The sequence below is a fragment of the Echinops telfairi genome, unplaced genomic scaffold (assembly GCF_000313985.2).
Source record: "Echinops telfairi isolate 266 unplaced genomic scaffold, ASM31398v2 ScPeMD7_1713;HRSCAF=2227, whole genome shotgun sequence".
Classification (NCBI taxonomy): Eukaryota; Metazoa; Chordata; class Mammalia; order Afrosoricida; family Tenrecidae; genus Echinops; species Echinops telfairi.
Genome location: NW_022105611.1, coordinates 10,360,670 through 10,375,796, shown reverse-complemented (window position 1 = coordinate 10,375,796; position 15,127 = coordinate 10,360,670). Strand labels below are relative to the sequence as shown.

Here is a 15,127-nt window from a genome sequence, read left to right as displayed (position 1 = left end):
GGAGGGACATGGGAGTGTAGGAGGTAGGGGAAGGGAGGAGGGTTGGTCAACCTAGGGACAGGGAACAACAAATGGGTCGAAGCTACATTTTTTGGTCTGTAACAACTTCCTCTGCCTGTCCCCTTGCTCTCCACCCCTAAGCCCTCCACTCCGTGCTCAACACAACAGCCAGAGGGCTCTTGCTGAAACGAAAGTCAGATCACATTTCTCTGCTCAAACCTTCCATGGGCTTCCCATTTCACTCAGAGTAAAGACAAAATCCTTACTGTAACCTTGCTCTGGCTCCCTGTCGCCTCTCTGACCTACTACTCTCTCAAACTACTCCAGCTATATTCGGCTGGAGTCTTCTTCCAGTTCGCTGGACAAACGTGTGTCTTTGAGTCTCTAGCATTTACTGTTCCCTTTGTCTAGAACACTCTTCCCACTATTCTACAAAGTTATCTATCCAGTTTCCTTTAGGGTTTTTCTAAGAAGCCCCTTTTAATGATATGATCTTCCCTGGCCTATAGATGAAATGTTAACCCTCTCCTCCACAACATTTTCCATATTGAGGGAGCTTTAAAAAGTTTGTGTGACAATGGAATTAAAAGATAATAGAATTTTCCACAGACTTTTTGAAGACTCCTTTTACCTCTTTCTTGCTTTGTTTTCCCCTCACTCATAGCAATTATCCCTTCAAAGTACTCTGTGTTTCACTTACTTGTTTGGTTGACTATTTTCCTCCCTTTCTGAGGTAAGCTTCATGAGGGGAGATTCTGGATCTAGATTGTTCACTGCTGTATCACCAGTACCTGGGTCAGTGTAGACACTTAATATGTATTTGTTGAATACTTTATTTCTTTATTATAAGTAACTCAAATAGAATACCGCATTTACTCGTGTATAAGCTGAGTTTTTCAGCACATTTTTTATGCAGTTTTTGTGGTAAAATTAGGTGACTTGGCTGATACCAGGTTAGCTTATATTGGAGTATATATGGTACATGGATGCTTTCTACCATTACTAAAAATGATTGTTGGTTGATATTGGAGATTGACATTTTTTTTTTAAACAGGACCATCGAAGAGCTCCAGGACCAGCTGGACTATGAACGACTGCGCAGAGAAAGATTAGAATGTCAGCTGGATGCCTGTCGAGCAGAGGTGGATCAGCTCAGGGAGATGCTGGAGAAAAACCGGGTCCCCACCTTTGTGGTGTCTCCACCTATGGTTGGTGTCCTTCTTGACATCTTTATCTGTCTCGAGAAATAGAAGAGTAGCTAAATGAGTACAACTTTGGACTGGGACTGCTTGGGTTTGAATCTTGGCCCCAAAGCATTTTGGCCTTCACCCATCTGTCTCAATTGTAAACTAGAGCTCATTCTCTGTCCCCCCCAACAGTGCTGAAATGTGCTTTCCAATGTTTCTAAGTATAGAAAAGCTTAATAGGATGTGCCTTAGTGGAGAAAATATGTGTTTGATAAGCTTTGTTCCAAAGGAGCTAATGAGTGCTGTTGGCCATGATTTGGATACCAATGACTCAACAGTACATATTAAATAGGTAAGGCATCTCTAAACAGAAACATATATAAAGCAAGGTTATGTATTGATGTGTTCATGAACATGAACTTTACCAAAGGCTCACAGAAACAAAGGTTAGAAATCTAACCTTGTGTTTTCACTTGGAGCAATGGTTCAGTATTGACTAATCCAGTGTTGACAGCAACTTTATAGAACATAACCATGTGAATAATGAGAACCAACTGTATATATGAGGAGGTACCCCCCAAAACCATAATTTTTTCAGAGCTATGTATTTAAATTTTTTTACAAAAACAACTTTATCTTCAGCGTACTTTCTATTACACTTAATACATTTGTTAAATCTGTGATTCCATTCTGGGAAACATTTTTCAAACTCATCTGTTTGGATGGCTGCCTGACAGCATCTCCCTCGTTTTTTCCTTCATAAATTCTACATTGTCAAATCGCTGTCCATTCATATCCCTCTTCATTTGCAGAAACAAAAAGAAGTTGCACAGAGTGAGGTCAGGTGAGTGAGGTCTATGGGGCAAGAGAGGTGTGCTGTTTTTGCCAAAAGCTGTCACACTGAGATGGCTGTGTGAGCAGATGCATTGTCGTGGTGGCATGACCAGTCCCCCGCCTGCCACAAATTAGACTTTTCTTGTTGCAATCTTTTCAGAACCTCTATATAGAAAGCTTGATTAATAGTCTGACCTGGTGGAACGAACTGCTAATGCACTATTAGTTGATATTTTTATCCATTTGAGAAATTGACGGATGTCCAGAATGAGGTTTGTCATCAATCGACCTTTCACCTTTTTTGAAATGAGAAAACCTCATACACTTGAATTTTTCCCATAGTGCTGTCCTTGTAAGCTGTGTTCAACATCACAGCAGTTTCTGTGGCATTTTTCCTGAGCAGGAAACTAAATTTCACAGCCACAGGCTGTTCTCTTCAATCTGCCATCACAAAAAACAAGGTTTGAGGGAAGTTGCTTTTACAAAAAAATTCACTGTGACCAGAGAGAACCTTCTCAGGTGATGCCACTGGGTGTACTAACTCAGAGCAAGTTGCTTGATGCTTGCTTACTGAGAAAAATGCATACTACAAAAACACTATGCAATGGATGTTTTTTCCCTTTTTTGGTGGGGGTGTTGGGGGAGTACCCCCTCATATATAGCTATATATTATGTGTCCCTATGTGTACAGATAGGTTAGAACATATTTTAAAGAAATGTATATATACATAGAATGATTGTTCACTCACTCACTTCCATTGAATCAATTTTGATTTATAGAAATTCTGCAGGACACAGTAGAATTGCCCCTATAAGCGTCATAGGCTGTAAATCTTTATGGGAGAGAAAAAGCCTCATCTTTCTCCTCATGGATCTGCTGGTGGTTTTGAACTATGGAACTTGCCCAATGTATAACTCACTACACTGTTTTGTTTTTCATCTGGCGGTATAGTGGGTTACATGCTGGGCTGCTAACTGTAAGGTCCACAAAGATGAGGCTGTCTGCTCTCATCAAGATTTAAAGCCTTGGAAACCCAAAGGGGCAGACTCTGTCCAATGCATCAATATGTATCAGAATCAACCCAATGGCAGTGAGTTTGTTTATATCTATATAATATTAGTAACAATAGCAACACTTAGTGCACACTTATAATGGACTAGGACTCTACAAACTCTCTATATATACACATATAAACATACATGCATATACAACACACACATATTTACTCCAGATAGGGAGAAAATGTTTTTATAAGCAGAATTCTTAGTAAGAATAGGGGAGTATGTAATGCAAAGCAGGTGGAGAATAGAAAACAGAGTGAAAATGAAGGCACAATACCTCAAATGATGATTGTCTTTCAGGCCATCTAGTTTCCAGTGCAAATGGTTAACACGCTTATCTGCTATCTGAAAGGTTGGCGATTCGAGTTCGTCCAGAAGTGCCTCAGAAGAAAGGCCTGGTGATCTTCTTCTGGAAAATCAGCCATTGAAAAATCTGGAGCACATGGGAGCATCTTGAGTTGGAATCTACTTGAGGATATATTGGGATTTTTTTCCCATTGTTTAATCTCAGAGCAGAATAGGCAGCAAATGGGGGAAAGCTGACTCTCTTCTCTTCTGTGAGTGAAGATCGCTAAGATGTGGCTTTTGGGTACAGCTCTTCTTGACATAGTATAGGGATTTAAAGAATTTAATTTGGCTCCCTTGCAGAGAATTTTTCCTCAGGCACCATAGATGGATTTTTTCTGTTACAGACCTTATTGCTTCCGTCTGCTCTATAATAAAAACTTCTGGCTGCTTCAAGACTCCAGTTTCTGCTTCAAGACCCCAGTTTCTCATCATCTCCTACATCCTGATACCAGATCAGTCTGGTATTTCGTTTACTGAAAACATTCACTAATTCCCTGTTATCTGTTTTTCCAAATGTACTCTTTATCCTGCCTTTTTTATTGCACAAGGCAGTTAGTAATTTCTTTAAAAACTCATTTACTGCCATCTAGTTGATTCTGACTCAAAGTGAACCACTAGGACAGAGTAGAACTGCCCTTGATGAGTTTCTGAGGCTAAATCTCTACAGGAGTAGAAAGCCTCACCTTTCTCCTGTTGAGGGATAGGTGGTTTTAAACTGCTGACCTTGAGGTTAGCAACCCAAAAACCCACGTGGGCTCTCTAAACATACTTAAAAATATTAAAGTAATATACATGGTTGTTGCAGAACAGAAATTCCTCCTCCCACCAAGTTCCTCTCTTCAGAGTCCACCATAACCCTTTGCTATGTCACATGTTGTTGTGTGCCAAGAAGACTGTTGTGGCTCATACAGACACTATGTGACAGAGTAGAACGGCCCTGTGGCGTTTCCTGGGCTGAATTCTATGAGAACAGATCCCCAGGTCTTCTCTCCCATAGAGCTGCTGGTTGGGTTCGAATCTCAACCTTTGGCTAACAGTCATTGAGCCACCAGGACTCCTTTGTAGGTGTATGCCAACATACCTGGCTTACTGTGTTTGATTGCATGTCACAGAAATTGCATTTTGTACAAATGGAAGGTTTATGGGAACCTTGTGTCAAGTCTATTGAGCATGTGCTCACTCTGGATCCCTGGTGGTGTAGTGATTATGTGTTGGGGTGTCAGCACAAGGTCAGCAGTTCAAAACCCCTAGCTGCTCCACAAGAAAGATGAGGCTTTTTACTCACGTCAAGAGTTGTAGTCTCAGAAACCACACGGATAGTTCTGTCCTGTCCTAGAGTTGCTGTGACTTGGAAGAGACTCGATGACAGCGAGCTGTTAAGAGTGAGTGCTCGCTTCATGCCTCTTCATCTTTCCGTAATTCTTAGACGTCTTCAGAATGCGGTTGTATACTTCATAGATTGCTGTGTTGTGTACACATAGCTTTGTAGGTACCAGTAAACCAACACCCCCTCCCCCATCACATGACTAACTTTCATATGATACTTTATTTTTTTAAAAATTAATTTTATTGGGGGCTCATACAACAATCCATACATCAATTGTATCAAGCACACTTGTACATATGTGGCCATCATCATTTTCTAAACATTTTCTTTCTGTTTTTGATGTTCACCTGATTGTGGTCTTCTTTAACCAAGCTCGCAATATCTCTGAGATATGCCTATAAAAATGCATGTAAAAATATACTTTCTGGGGAGGGAGGGGAAAAAATGAGCTGATACCAAGGGCTCAAGTAAAAAACAAATGTTTTGAGAATGATGATGGCCACAAATGTACAAATGTGTTTGACTCAATGGATGTTTGTATGGATTGTGATAAGAGTTGTATGAGCCCCCAATAAAATGACAAAAAAAAAATTAAAGAAAGACACTTTGGTTTAAAAAAAAATACACTTTCTCAGCTTCTGTATGATACTGTATTTCACCAATGCTTGCTTGTTCTCAAGGATACAGTGATGATAATCTGTCCACCTCTTCATTTCGCCAACACTCTCTGTGGCCCCTTGGGTATGTTAGGATCAGAGAGGATGGCCTGTGTGCTCAGGTCGGGGTGACTAGCGAAGACAAACCATTCTCTTTTTTTAGCATTTTATTATAAGTCAGTTGAAAATTTACAGAACAGATCATCAGTTTGAAAAAAAAAACCCAATTTTATTGGGCCATGATCTACTTATCATACTATTAAAGAAGACAGTAAGAACTTTACACTCAATCTCGTACCTCTGGACCTGTGGCACGGCTTCTATGGATGCCGATGGTGTTCTCAGATGTAAGAAGTGATGTGGCTGTTTTCTAGCTGCCCTGGTGGACTGCCTTTGGAGGTTCTGTAAGGTACATACCATCTTCTGAGCCATGGCAAATTGATGCTCTCCCTAGAAGTTCTTTCTTTTCTAAAATGCTATTTGAAAATTACATTTTCTTGCTGAGAAGTCTATGTTCTCAGAGCTGTATTTGATTCCATACTCCGATGCCCAGCCTCCTAAAACCTCTGTCTCTAGCAACAATGTGTGGGTTTTTAGGAGAGCTAAGTCCATACTCTGAGCCTGTCACTCTTAAAGTTCTGCTTTAAATTACTACCAAGTTTTGTAAATGAGCAGATGCCATAGATTTTTATGGAAGTTGCAACTCTGGGGCGTACTTAGTTCCTTTTATGTATGTTTCTTTTTAAAAAAATACTTTTATTGGGGGCTCTTACATCTCTTATCACAATCCATACATTCCTCCAATGTGTCAAGCACATTTACACATATGCCACCCTCATCATTTTCAAAGCATTCTCTTCCCTCTTGAGCCGCTGATATCAGCTCCCCATTTCTTCCCCCTCCCTCCCCCACCCGTCCTTCCTCACATTCCTTGATAAGTTATAGATTATTTTTTCCATATCTTACATTGTCCTGCGTCGCCCCTCACCCACTTTTCCATTTTTCGTCCACCTGGGAGGGGGTTCTAGGTTGATCCTTGTGATCGATTCCCCTTTTCTCCCCCACCCTCCTCTAATCCTTCTGAGAGCTCTACTCTCCTTGTTGGCCTTATGTATAAGTTTCTAAGAGTCTCAACTTTGTGTTCTTCAAAGGAGAAGGTACCTTGTAGGAACCTTGGTGTCACAATGGTTAAAGTGGTCAGTTGCTAACCAAAAAGTTGGCACTTCAAACCCATCAGATGCTGCTTGGGGGAACAATGTGGCAATCTGCTTCCAAAAGATCACAGCCTGGACCCCAGGCAACAGTTCTCTGCCCGATAGGGTCCCTGTACATCAGAATTGACTCGGTGGCACGCAACGCTTACTTATGAGATCAAATGAAATCCTGAGCTGGTCACTGGGAAACAGAAATACTTGTCAAATAGATTTCATGGTAGTATTTCCTCCCTCAAAGCTGTTTTCTTTCTTTTTCATTTTGTTTATCAGAGAAAACAGATGTAGCCAGTGGAGACGTGAATGTAGATGTCTATGTAGTTTTAGGATGAGGAGTTTGTTTATTTGGACTCTTAGTACATAGAAACCCACTGCCATTGAGTTGATTCCAGCCCAAAGTGACCCTGTAGGACAGTAGAACTGCCTCAAAGGGTTGCCAAGGCTGTGTGTTTTGCAGAAGCCTACTGCTACCTTTTTCCTCCCAGAGCAGCGGGTGGGTTTGAACCGCTGACCTTTAGTGTAATAGCCTAGTGCTAGTAGGGCTCCCTTTCGGAATATATAAAGTAGAAATAAAATGAACTCATTTAGTACTTTTTTATGACTGGCTTCTTTAAGAAGCTTTGCCCTGCCATCTTGTGGTCAGGACCTATCATTGCATACAATTGTATTTTCAGATTTTTTTATCCCCCTGCCCCAAAGCATCTGCAATAGTATAATTTTTATCCAGGAAAAAAAGTTTGAGATGTTTTATAAGGATACTTTGATATATAAAGCATTTAATAGCTTTTAAAAATCATAAAGCCAATTCAGCTGTTTCTATAGCTCTTTATCACCTTTTGCCTGAACTTAAGTCTAAACTATGAAGTAAAAATTACACACACACACACACACACACACACACACACACACAATTCCCGTGCTATAGATGAGGAAGTAGAGGCTAAGAGACATTGTATGTATCACACAGCTAGTGTGAAGCACGGAAAAACTAGGAGTCTTGCCATTGGATCATATTCTTACAATACTCTGTAAATATGTCCAATCCCCTGACCTGTATTTCTCACTGCCACTTAGATGTTTACACCTGCAATTACTGGTGCTGCCTTACTTAAAGACGTCTAGAACCAAGTTCCATATCTTCCCCTCAAGACTAGGTTTAAATTTTTCTCCTGCTCTTTGTATTTAAATGAATGGTATCACTGCTTTCTCTATTATCTGCTCTGAGACTCTTAAAGTCATGACTAGCTAGCTATGTTTTCTCCTCTAGCTCATACGAAAACGTGAACATACGAGAGGGTACCCAAAAAAACCGGGAATTTCTTTTCAAAGCTATGTGATTAATTAAAAAAAACCAAAACAATCTTCAAAGTACTGTCCATTACACTTAATACATTTGTCAAATCTGAGATTCCATTCTTGGAAACATTTTTCACACTCATCTCTTTGGATGACTGACAGCACCTCCCTCGCTTTGTTCTTCACCTCTTCTGTCTCATCATGTCTCTGTCCTTTCATATCCTTCTTCATTCTCAGAAACAGAAGTTGCACGGAGCAAGGTCAGGTGAGTCAGGTGCATGGGGCAAGAGAAGCATGCTGTTTTTTGGCCCAAAACTGGCGTACTGAGATGGCTGCGTGGGCAGGTGTATTGTGGTGGCAAAACCAGTCCCCCATCTGCCACAAATTAGGCTTTTTTTAATCGCACAATGTTACATGATCGTTTCAGAACCTATAAATGGAAGGCTTACTTTACAGTCTGACCTGGTGGAAGAAACTCCAAATGCAGTACCCCCTCACATCAAAAAATTAAACAAGTATCTTTGATTTCACTTGATGAGCTTTTTTGGGGTGAAGTGATGATGGTGTCTTCCACTGGCTAGATTGATGTTTGGTTTTAGGGTCATAAGATTAGCGCCATGTCTCATCACCAGTAATGACCTTGGGAAAAAACTCTGGGTCGCTTTGGAGCTGTTATTATTATTTATTATTATTTTGAGCTGTTCTTTCAAAGCACAGCTTATTTCCACTCTGTGTCCTTTTTCCTGGTCAGTTTGAGGCATCAATTTCACAGTGATCCTACTCATTCCTAAATCTTCCATTAAAATTCACTGAACCGAGCTCCCAGATAGTCCAGATAACTTCCCCATCTCTTCAGTGGTCCATTGGTCTTCAAGCACCAGTGCACAAATTTTGTTGGCATTTTCATCTGTTCGAGAAGTTGATGATGTCCAGAATGAGGTTTGTCATCAATCGACCTTTCACCTTTTTGAAACAAGAAAACCACTTGTACAATTGAGTTTTTCCCTTAGCGCTGTCCTTTTAAGCTGTGTTGAACATCACAACAGTTTCTGCAGCATTTTTCCCAAGCAGGAAACAAAATTTCAGAACTGCAAGCTGTTCTCTTAAATCAGCCATCACTAAAAAATGAGGCTTGAGTGAAACTGCTTTCATTAAAAATTTCACTGTGACCAAAGAGAAGGAGTTGCTCGATGCTCCCCTAGCAGGAAAATGAGTACTGTACTATGAAAGCGCTCCCCAGCAGAGCTGTTTTCCATTTTGGCAGGGGTGGCCCCCTCATACAGCTTCATGACTTAGGAATAGAAAACATATTGTTCAACTTAATTTAAACACATTAAAAAGGCAAGGTAATGGAGTTGGGGAATATATATTTTTTGTTATTTTCTTTTTCTGAGGAAGAATTCACATCCATTTTTCAAAAATACACAAATCATTCTGAAAGAGACAAGCCAGTGAAAAAATTGAGTGTGACTAAACAGGCATTTCACCAAAGAGAATATCCACGTAATCCATGAACAGGAAAATGTACTCAAAATCACTAGCTACCAGAATGTAAGTTACATCACAAACAAATGCCACTAGAATGACGAAGACGACCACAGCTATTCAAACAGCCCGGCCGTTCCCTAGTGTTGGAGAGGACCTCGAGCAACTGTGACTCTGTGTGCCCCTGGTGGAATGTCAGTCGGCTTAATCACTAGAAATTGTTTCTGTATCTGCTACAGCTAAACACATACCTCTGGCTCATTAATACTATTTTTGAATATTTCAATTGTGTTTTGGTGAAAGCTTACACCATAAATTAGGTGCTCATGGGACAAATTCTATAAAAATTTTTCAGTGATAGTTCATCTCATATTTAAAATTAGAAATAACCCAAATATTCCTTCAATGGTAAGAATTGATAAGGATTTTAGGTTTATACAATGGAATATTTTATAGCAATGATAATGTGTGAATTAGTGCTATAGACATTATCATGGATGAATTTCACAAACATGATGTTAGATAAAAGAACATAGAAACAAGAGGCCATGCTGTATAATTCCATGAGTCCCAAATATAAGCCCCCAAATAATCAAGTCAGTCGTGCCCAGTAGAGGGCAGAGGGAGGCTTCTTGCATACTGGGAGTGTTCAACTTATTGATCTGAAATGTCATATAAATTTGTAAAAACTCATCAAGCTGTACATTTCTGTATTCACTTCAGAATTTAAGGTATATTGGAACTATCATAGCTTTAGCAGGGATGTCTGTCCACAGACAGATCTATGCCACACTGAATTATTCAGCGTTTCTGTCTCCAGAATAAAGCTTACACCCATATTTGCTAGGCAGAATGCCTGTCTTGGACCTAATAACATGCTTACCTTCCATGTTCCATTTACCCTAATTTTCTACCCACAAGCACTTGGGGCTACTAGTTTGGACTTTCATCTGATCTCCTCTATGCCTCTCTCTGCCCTTTGACCTTCAAGCCTATGGGGCCTATAACAGTTCTTGGAGCAGTCTCTCTATTATGTTGTTTTGACACTCTTTTAAGAAGAGTCTGTTGTAGTAAACAATTGCAGATATTCCAGAAGGTGAGTTTATCTCTTTTTTTTGTTTTCTTTTGTTTTAAATTTTTATTTTTAATCAATTTATTGGAGGCTTTTTAAGTCTTATATGCTGCACAGAAATTCTCAGGTTATATGTAAATTAAAACCCCCCCACAAATTCAACAATTTATAGATATATAATCTCAACAATTTCATGTATAGAATCATTAAGCTCTTCAACAAGGTTATAAGTTATTTAAAAACAAAAATACACTGGTTATTTTTAAAATATATTTTCACACAGGAGTTATCTAATTTTGCTATAGTAATATGCTGTATTTATATTTAATGTTGGCTTTGGTAGCTAAGCATCATGTTTCATGTATTCAGTACCTCAATACACAGCTAACTATGTTCCCACCACCCTCCCGCTCTGGCTCCAGTTTTGGGAGAAACTCTTCCTAGTAGGAGAAATACACTCTGGCTAGAGTTTATGTTGACGTGCATAGCAAAATTAGGAAGGTTGGTGAAAAATACAGCCCATATGCACAAACTTCTGGGATTTCAAAATCTGGGACTTTTTATCATTTGCTGGAGACCTGTTGAATGCAAAGCACTTATTTTCTTTTGAATTAAGGTTATGATAAAGGCTTGGTTGGAGAGACTAAGTTCCATACTTGGTTTTTGTAGAGGTTTTGAAGATTTATGTGATATGTTCAGGTTATTTGGAGTCCATAAAAGAATCCCCCATGACTTCTTGTTGTTGTACTGCTGAGTGGGTTCCAACTCATAGTGACCCTCTATAAGAACAAGAAGGAAACGCCTCCCGGTCCTGTGCCATTCTCCCGACTGCTTTTAGGCTTGAGCTCATTATTATGGCCACTTTGTCAGTCCATCTTACTGAAGATCTTCCTCTTTTTTACTCCACCTCCACTTTACCAAGCATGATATCCCTTTTCAGGGACTGGTCACTCTGATAATATGCCCAAAGTACATGAGAGGAAGTCTTGCCATCCTTATTCCAAAACAAGTTTTTCTGGATGGCCGTGGTGTATGTAATATTCTTTGCCAGCAACATAATTTAAAGGAGTTAATTCTTGTGTCTTTCTTATTCATTGCCTAGTGAGGTGACTGAAAATACCATGACTTGAGTCAGGTGCACCTTGGTCTTCAAAATGAAATAGTTGCTATTGAACATTTGGATCTTTTGTAACACATTTGTTCAGTGCAGTTCATCTTGTGCTTTCCAGACTGCATCTCCATGGGCGCTGGTTGTGGATCCAAGTAAAATTGAAATCATTGGTCACTTCAGTCTTTTTGGTTGATGGTAATATAGCTTATGGGCCCAGGTTTTTGTTCTCTTTCTGTTGAGGTATAATCCATATTGCAGGCTGTGTATCTTGAAGTGCTTCAAGTCCTTTTCCTTCTCTCAGCAAGCAGGCGTGTGCTATCTGCATATTGCAGGTTGTTAGTGAGTCTTCCTCCAATCCTGATTGTTTGCCACATGCTGAAGTGACCAATACAGGAATGATATTACTGGTATTCAGACTAGCTATAAGGCTTTTCAAGAGAAGAGACCTTGGCTATCACCCATTGCCTACCAGTACCAGTTCATTTATAAGGGTGGAAATTTCTATATTTCTTTTTTGAGTTTGCAGCTGAGAAGTGGGAGCAGGCAGATAGGTGGTTTTTTCCCCAAGGGGCTATTGGGTTGAATTTATTCTCATGTGAGTTACCCAGAGTTCATGAGCAAGAGCACCATGATGAACATGAACTCTTTCCATGGACATGGACCTTATGTTCTGTTGAAGTCCCCATGTTTAGACCTGTCCTATGTAACTGGGGACGGGACATTATTAACCACAAGAATTCTTTAGAGATGGTTAATATCTACTAGTTCATGTTCCTAGTGCTCCCTACCCCACCCTCGTAGCATAAAGTTTTTTGGGGGTGGGGGACCAGCCCCACCGCTGGTCCCAGGTTCAGTAATGCACAATTGTACGGTTGAGATATATACATATTATATTAAAGTCATCGCGAGCGTGAGAGGTAAAAGAGATATTACAGTAATGCAGTCAGACACATTTTATGGTAGCATTGCTCACCTCAGCCCTGCTTGGAGGTCCACGTGGAGAGAGGGGGAAGGGATGGAGGTCAGGAAAGGGAGCAATGGAGAGAGGACAGGAGAGGAGAGGGGGAAGAAAGGGGAGCGACCAGCAAGAGGTCAGAGAGCGCTCTATAGCTGGCCCATGCCTATATACCTTTTGGGAGTGTGCAAGCCCACTAATTACAGGTAAAGTCATACGTCACAGGAAAGGGTTGCATTATGGTTATACAGCAATGAGAGGGGATCTAGGGACATACATGCACTAGGAAGAGGAGGGATTGGGGGTATACATGTGACAAGATGAGCGGATCCTAGATTTAGGATGGCAGCTTAACTTTGACCTGTTCTCAGGGTCTCCATAGGAACCATTATCAGTAGGGTAAAAACCCCACCTATAGGAACCAAATAGATGACTTCAGACCTGTCCATTGTCTTTAACAGCAGGGAGCAGGACCCTCTGCAGTCTGGCAACTGATCGCCCCGATGCCTGCTAGCATCTACCTTCCCCCACACACCCCTGTCCCCTTCTGCAGTACTTACTTAATGACTTTTCTAGGCTGGACTCAGAATACCAGCAAGGATGAGAAATACTCAGAGAGAGAGTAGTTGGCAGGGCAAAATGGAAAGTGAGATGAGAGGAGGAGAGGGATGGTCAGTGTTGGGAGAACACAGAGGAGGGAACCGAAGAGCCAGGAAGTGAGATTCTACACAATGGACTTTCAAAGACTCCAGAGGATGATATACGCGCACTTCCTGCACTTCGCTCACCAATATCTTTGCCAAATGTTAGTCTCAGTCCCCAAACTAAACCCACTACCATTGAGTTGGTGTTGAGTCATAGTGACTCAAGACTGTAAATCTCTATGGGAGAAGATAGCATCATTCTGTGGAGAGGCTGGAGGGTTTAAACTGCTGACTGTGGCTGGCTAGCAGCCCAGTACCCGACCCACAACACCACTAGGTCAGAAATAACAAGCTGTTATCTTTTGGGACTTTATTAGGTAGAGATGGGACTAAGTGATTTCTTAAGGTGCCTCTGAGGAGTATGATTCAGCACAATAGGGTGCACTGATACTTAGATTGGGACATTTACTTATTCGAAGATGAAAAAGAAAGCTAACTCACAGTTGGAAATATTAGCATGATTCATTTTTGTCTTTTGCTACAGGTAATCTAGAAAGATAAATCTTTGTGATAGTAGAGTTTTATTTTGCCCTCTTTTGCTTTGTTTGTAGGAAGATGACTCTTCTTGTGACTCCGGCAAAGAGAAGAGGGCAGTGAAGAAAAAGGAGCCTTCTAGGGGAGTGTTTGTGAGAAGGTACTGAAGGGGGAGATTACTTTCAGTAAACATCTTTGATGTTTCTCCTGCATTTTAAAAATAAATAGAAATGTAAATCTACATAGATTCTTCTCAGAATCACTGTGATGCTATTATTCCAATTGTGAAGGCAGAGTGTGTATACAATCTCTCGGGTTTAAAAAATGCTGTGTACTCAATTGTATTCCACCTCCCAAGACACTTGATATTGCATCTTCATAGGCAAGCCACGACCCCAGAGCAGGTTTACATGAATAATTAACTTGACTAGTATTCTCATAAGCTTTTTAAGATGGTCTAATCAAAAGAAACCTATGTTTCGGCTTTAAGAAAAGGCTACTCATAGTAGAATACTACTTTCACTTTCTAGAGAGTATCATATACTAATATTAGAGTGAATATATATATTTTTCTTGAAAACATTTTTTTGAATGGCCTCACTTTGAAAAAGGTTATGCACTTTGGAGAAAATGCAGCGTTAGGAGGATACATGTTAGAAAAGAACAATTTTATAATGACAGCCACATCTCATTCTCAGGAAATTTTTACATAAAAATGAAAATCAGTTCTTCTATAAAGAGAAAAACATATAGTGTATGCTTGCTAAGAATATCCACTAAAAAAGGCTCAGAATTTAGCCATTGTTCTGTCTTACAAGCTGTATAAGAAAGGAAGTAGAGGAGACAACATGGGAGAGGGTAAGAAACTCATGGTTTATGATTCTTCCCGTTTCCCCCCTTGAACTGAAAAATCCAGTGTATTTTGTTGACCAATGGGTGGTGACATTTCAGTTCTTTCCCTACTTCAGTTCCCACATTTTTTTTACCGTCCATCCTTACTTCTTACTCTGTGATCCAGCAAAGATTCAACTATTTGGGGCAGATGACTAGATCCTGCCTCCTGCTGAAGCCTTGGGCTTCACTGGTAGCAGCCTTCCCCCTATACCTGACTGCCTACCCTCAGGACTCCAGCAGCCACCTAAATGCCACTTAGACCCATTACCACCAGCACCAGTTCCTCTGGCAGGAGGGCACTTGATTACAAAGCCTAGTTCAGGCCACCTAAAGGTCGGTAAGCAAGTGATTAAAAAACAGCTTATTAATCCTGATAGATAACCTTTATAATCAGTTCTTAGACATAACAAAATAATTATACTTTATAAATTATCAAGGGTTCATGAGGGAGGGAAGGTGAGCGAGGGAGGGGAAAAAATGAGGAGCTGATATCAAGGGCTCAAGTAGAAAG

General features: G+C 40.3%; 1 protein-coding gene across 4 annotated transcripts in view; it reads left to right on the top strand.

Annotated features, from left to right (window-relative positions):
* The window catches only part of ANKRD42 (ankyrin repeat domain 42), a 75,005-nt gene extending 61,042 nt beyond the window's left edge, over window positions 1-13,963 (top strand). For 3 of the 4 annotated variants that reach the window (XM_045293214.1, XM_045293212.1, XM_045293211.1), the window contains 2 exons: window positions 1,055-1,208; window positions 13,800-13,963. In XM_045293214.1, coding sequence (XP_045149149.1) covers window positions 1,055-1,208; window positions 13,800-13,889 — 244 coding nt within the window. In that variant the 3' untranslated portion in view covers window positions 13,890-13,963. Of the gene's footprint in view, window positions 1-1,054; window positions 1,209-3,383; window positions 3,400-13,799 lie in introns of those variants that run through there. The other variant, XM_045293213.1, reaches the window with a different exon arrangement.
* The last annotated feature ends 1,164 nt before the right edge of the window (window positions 13,964-15,127 follow it).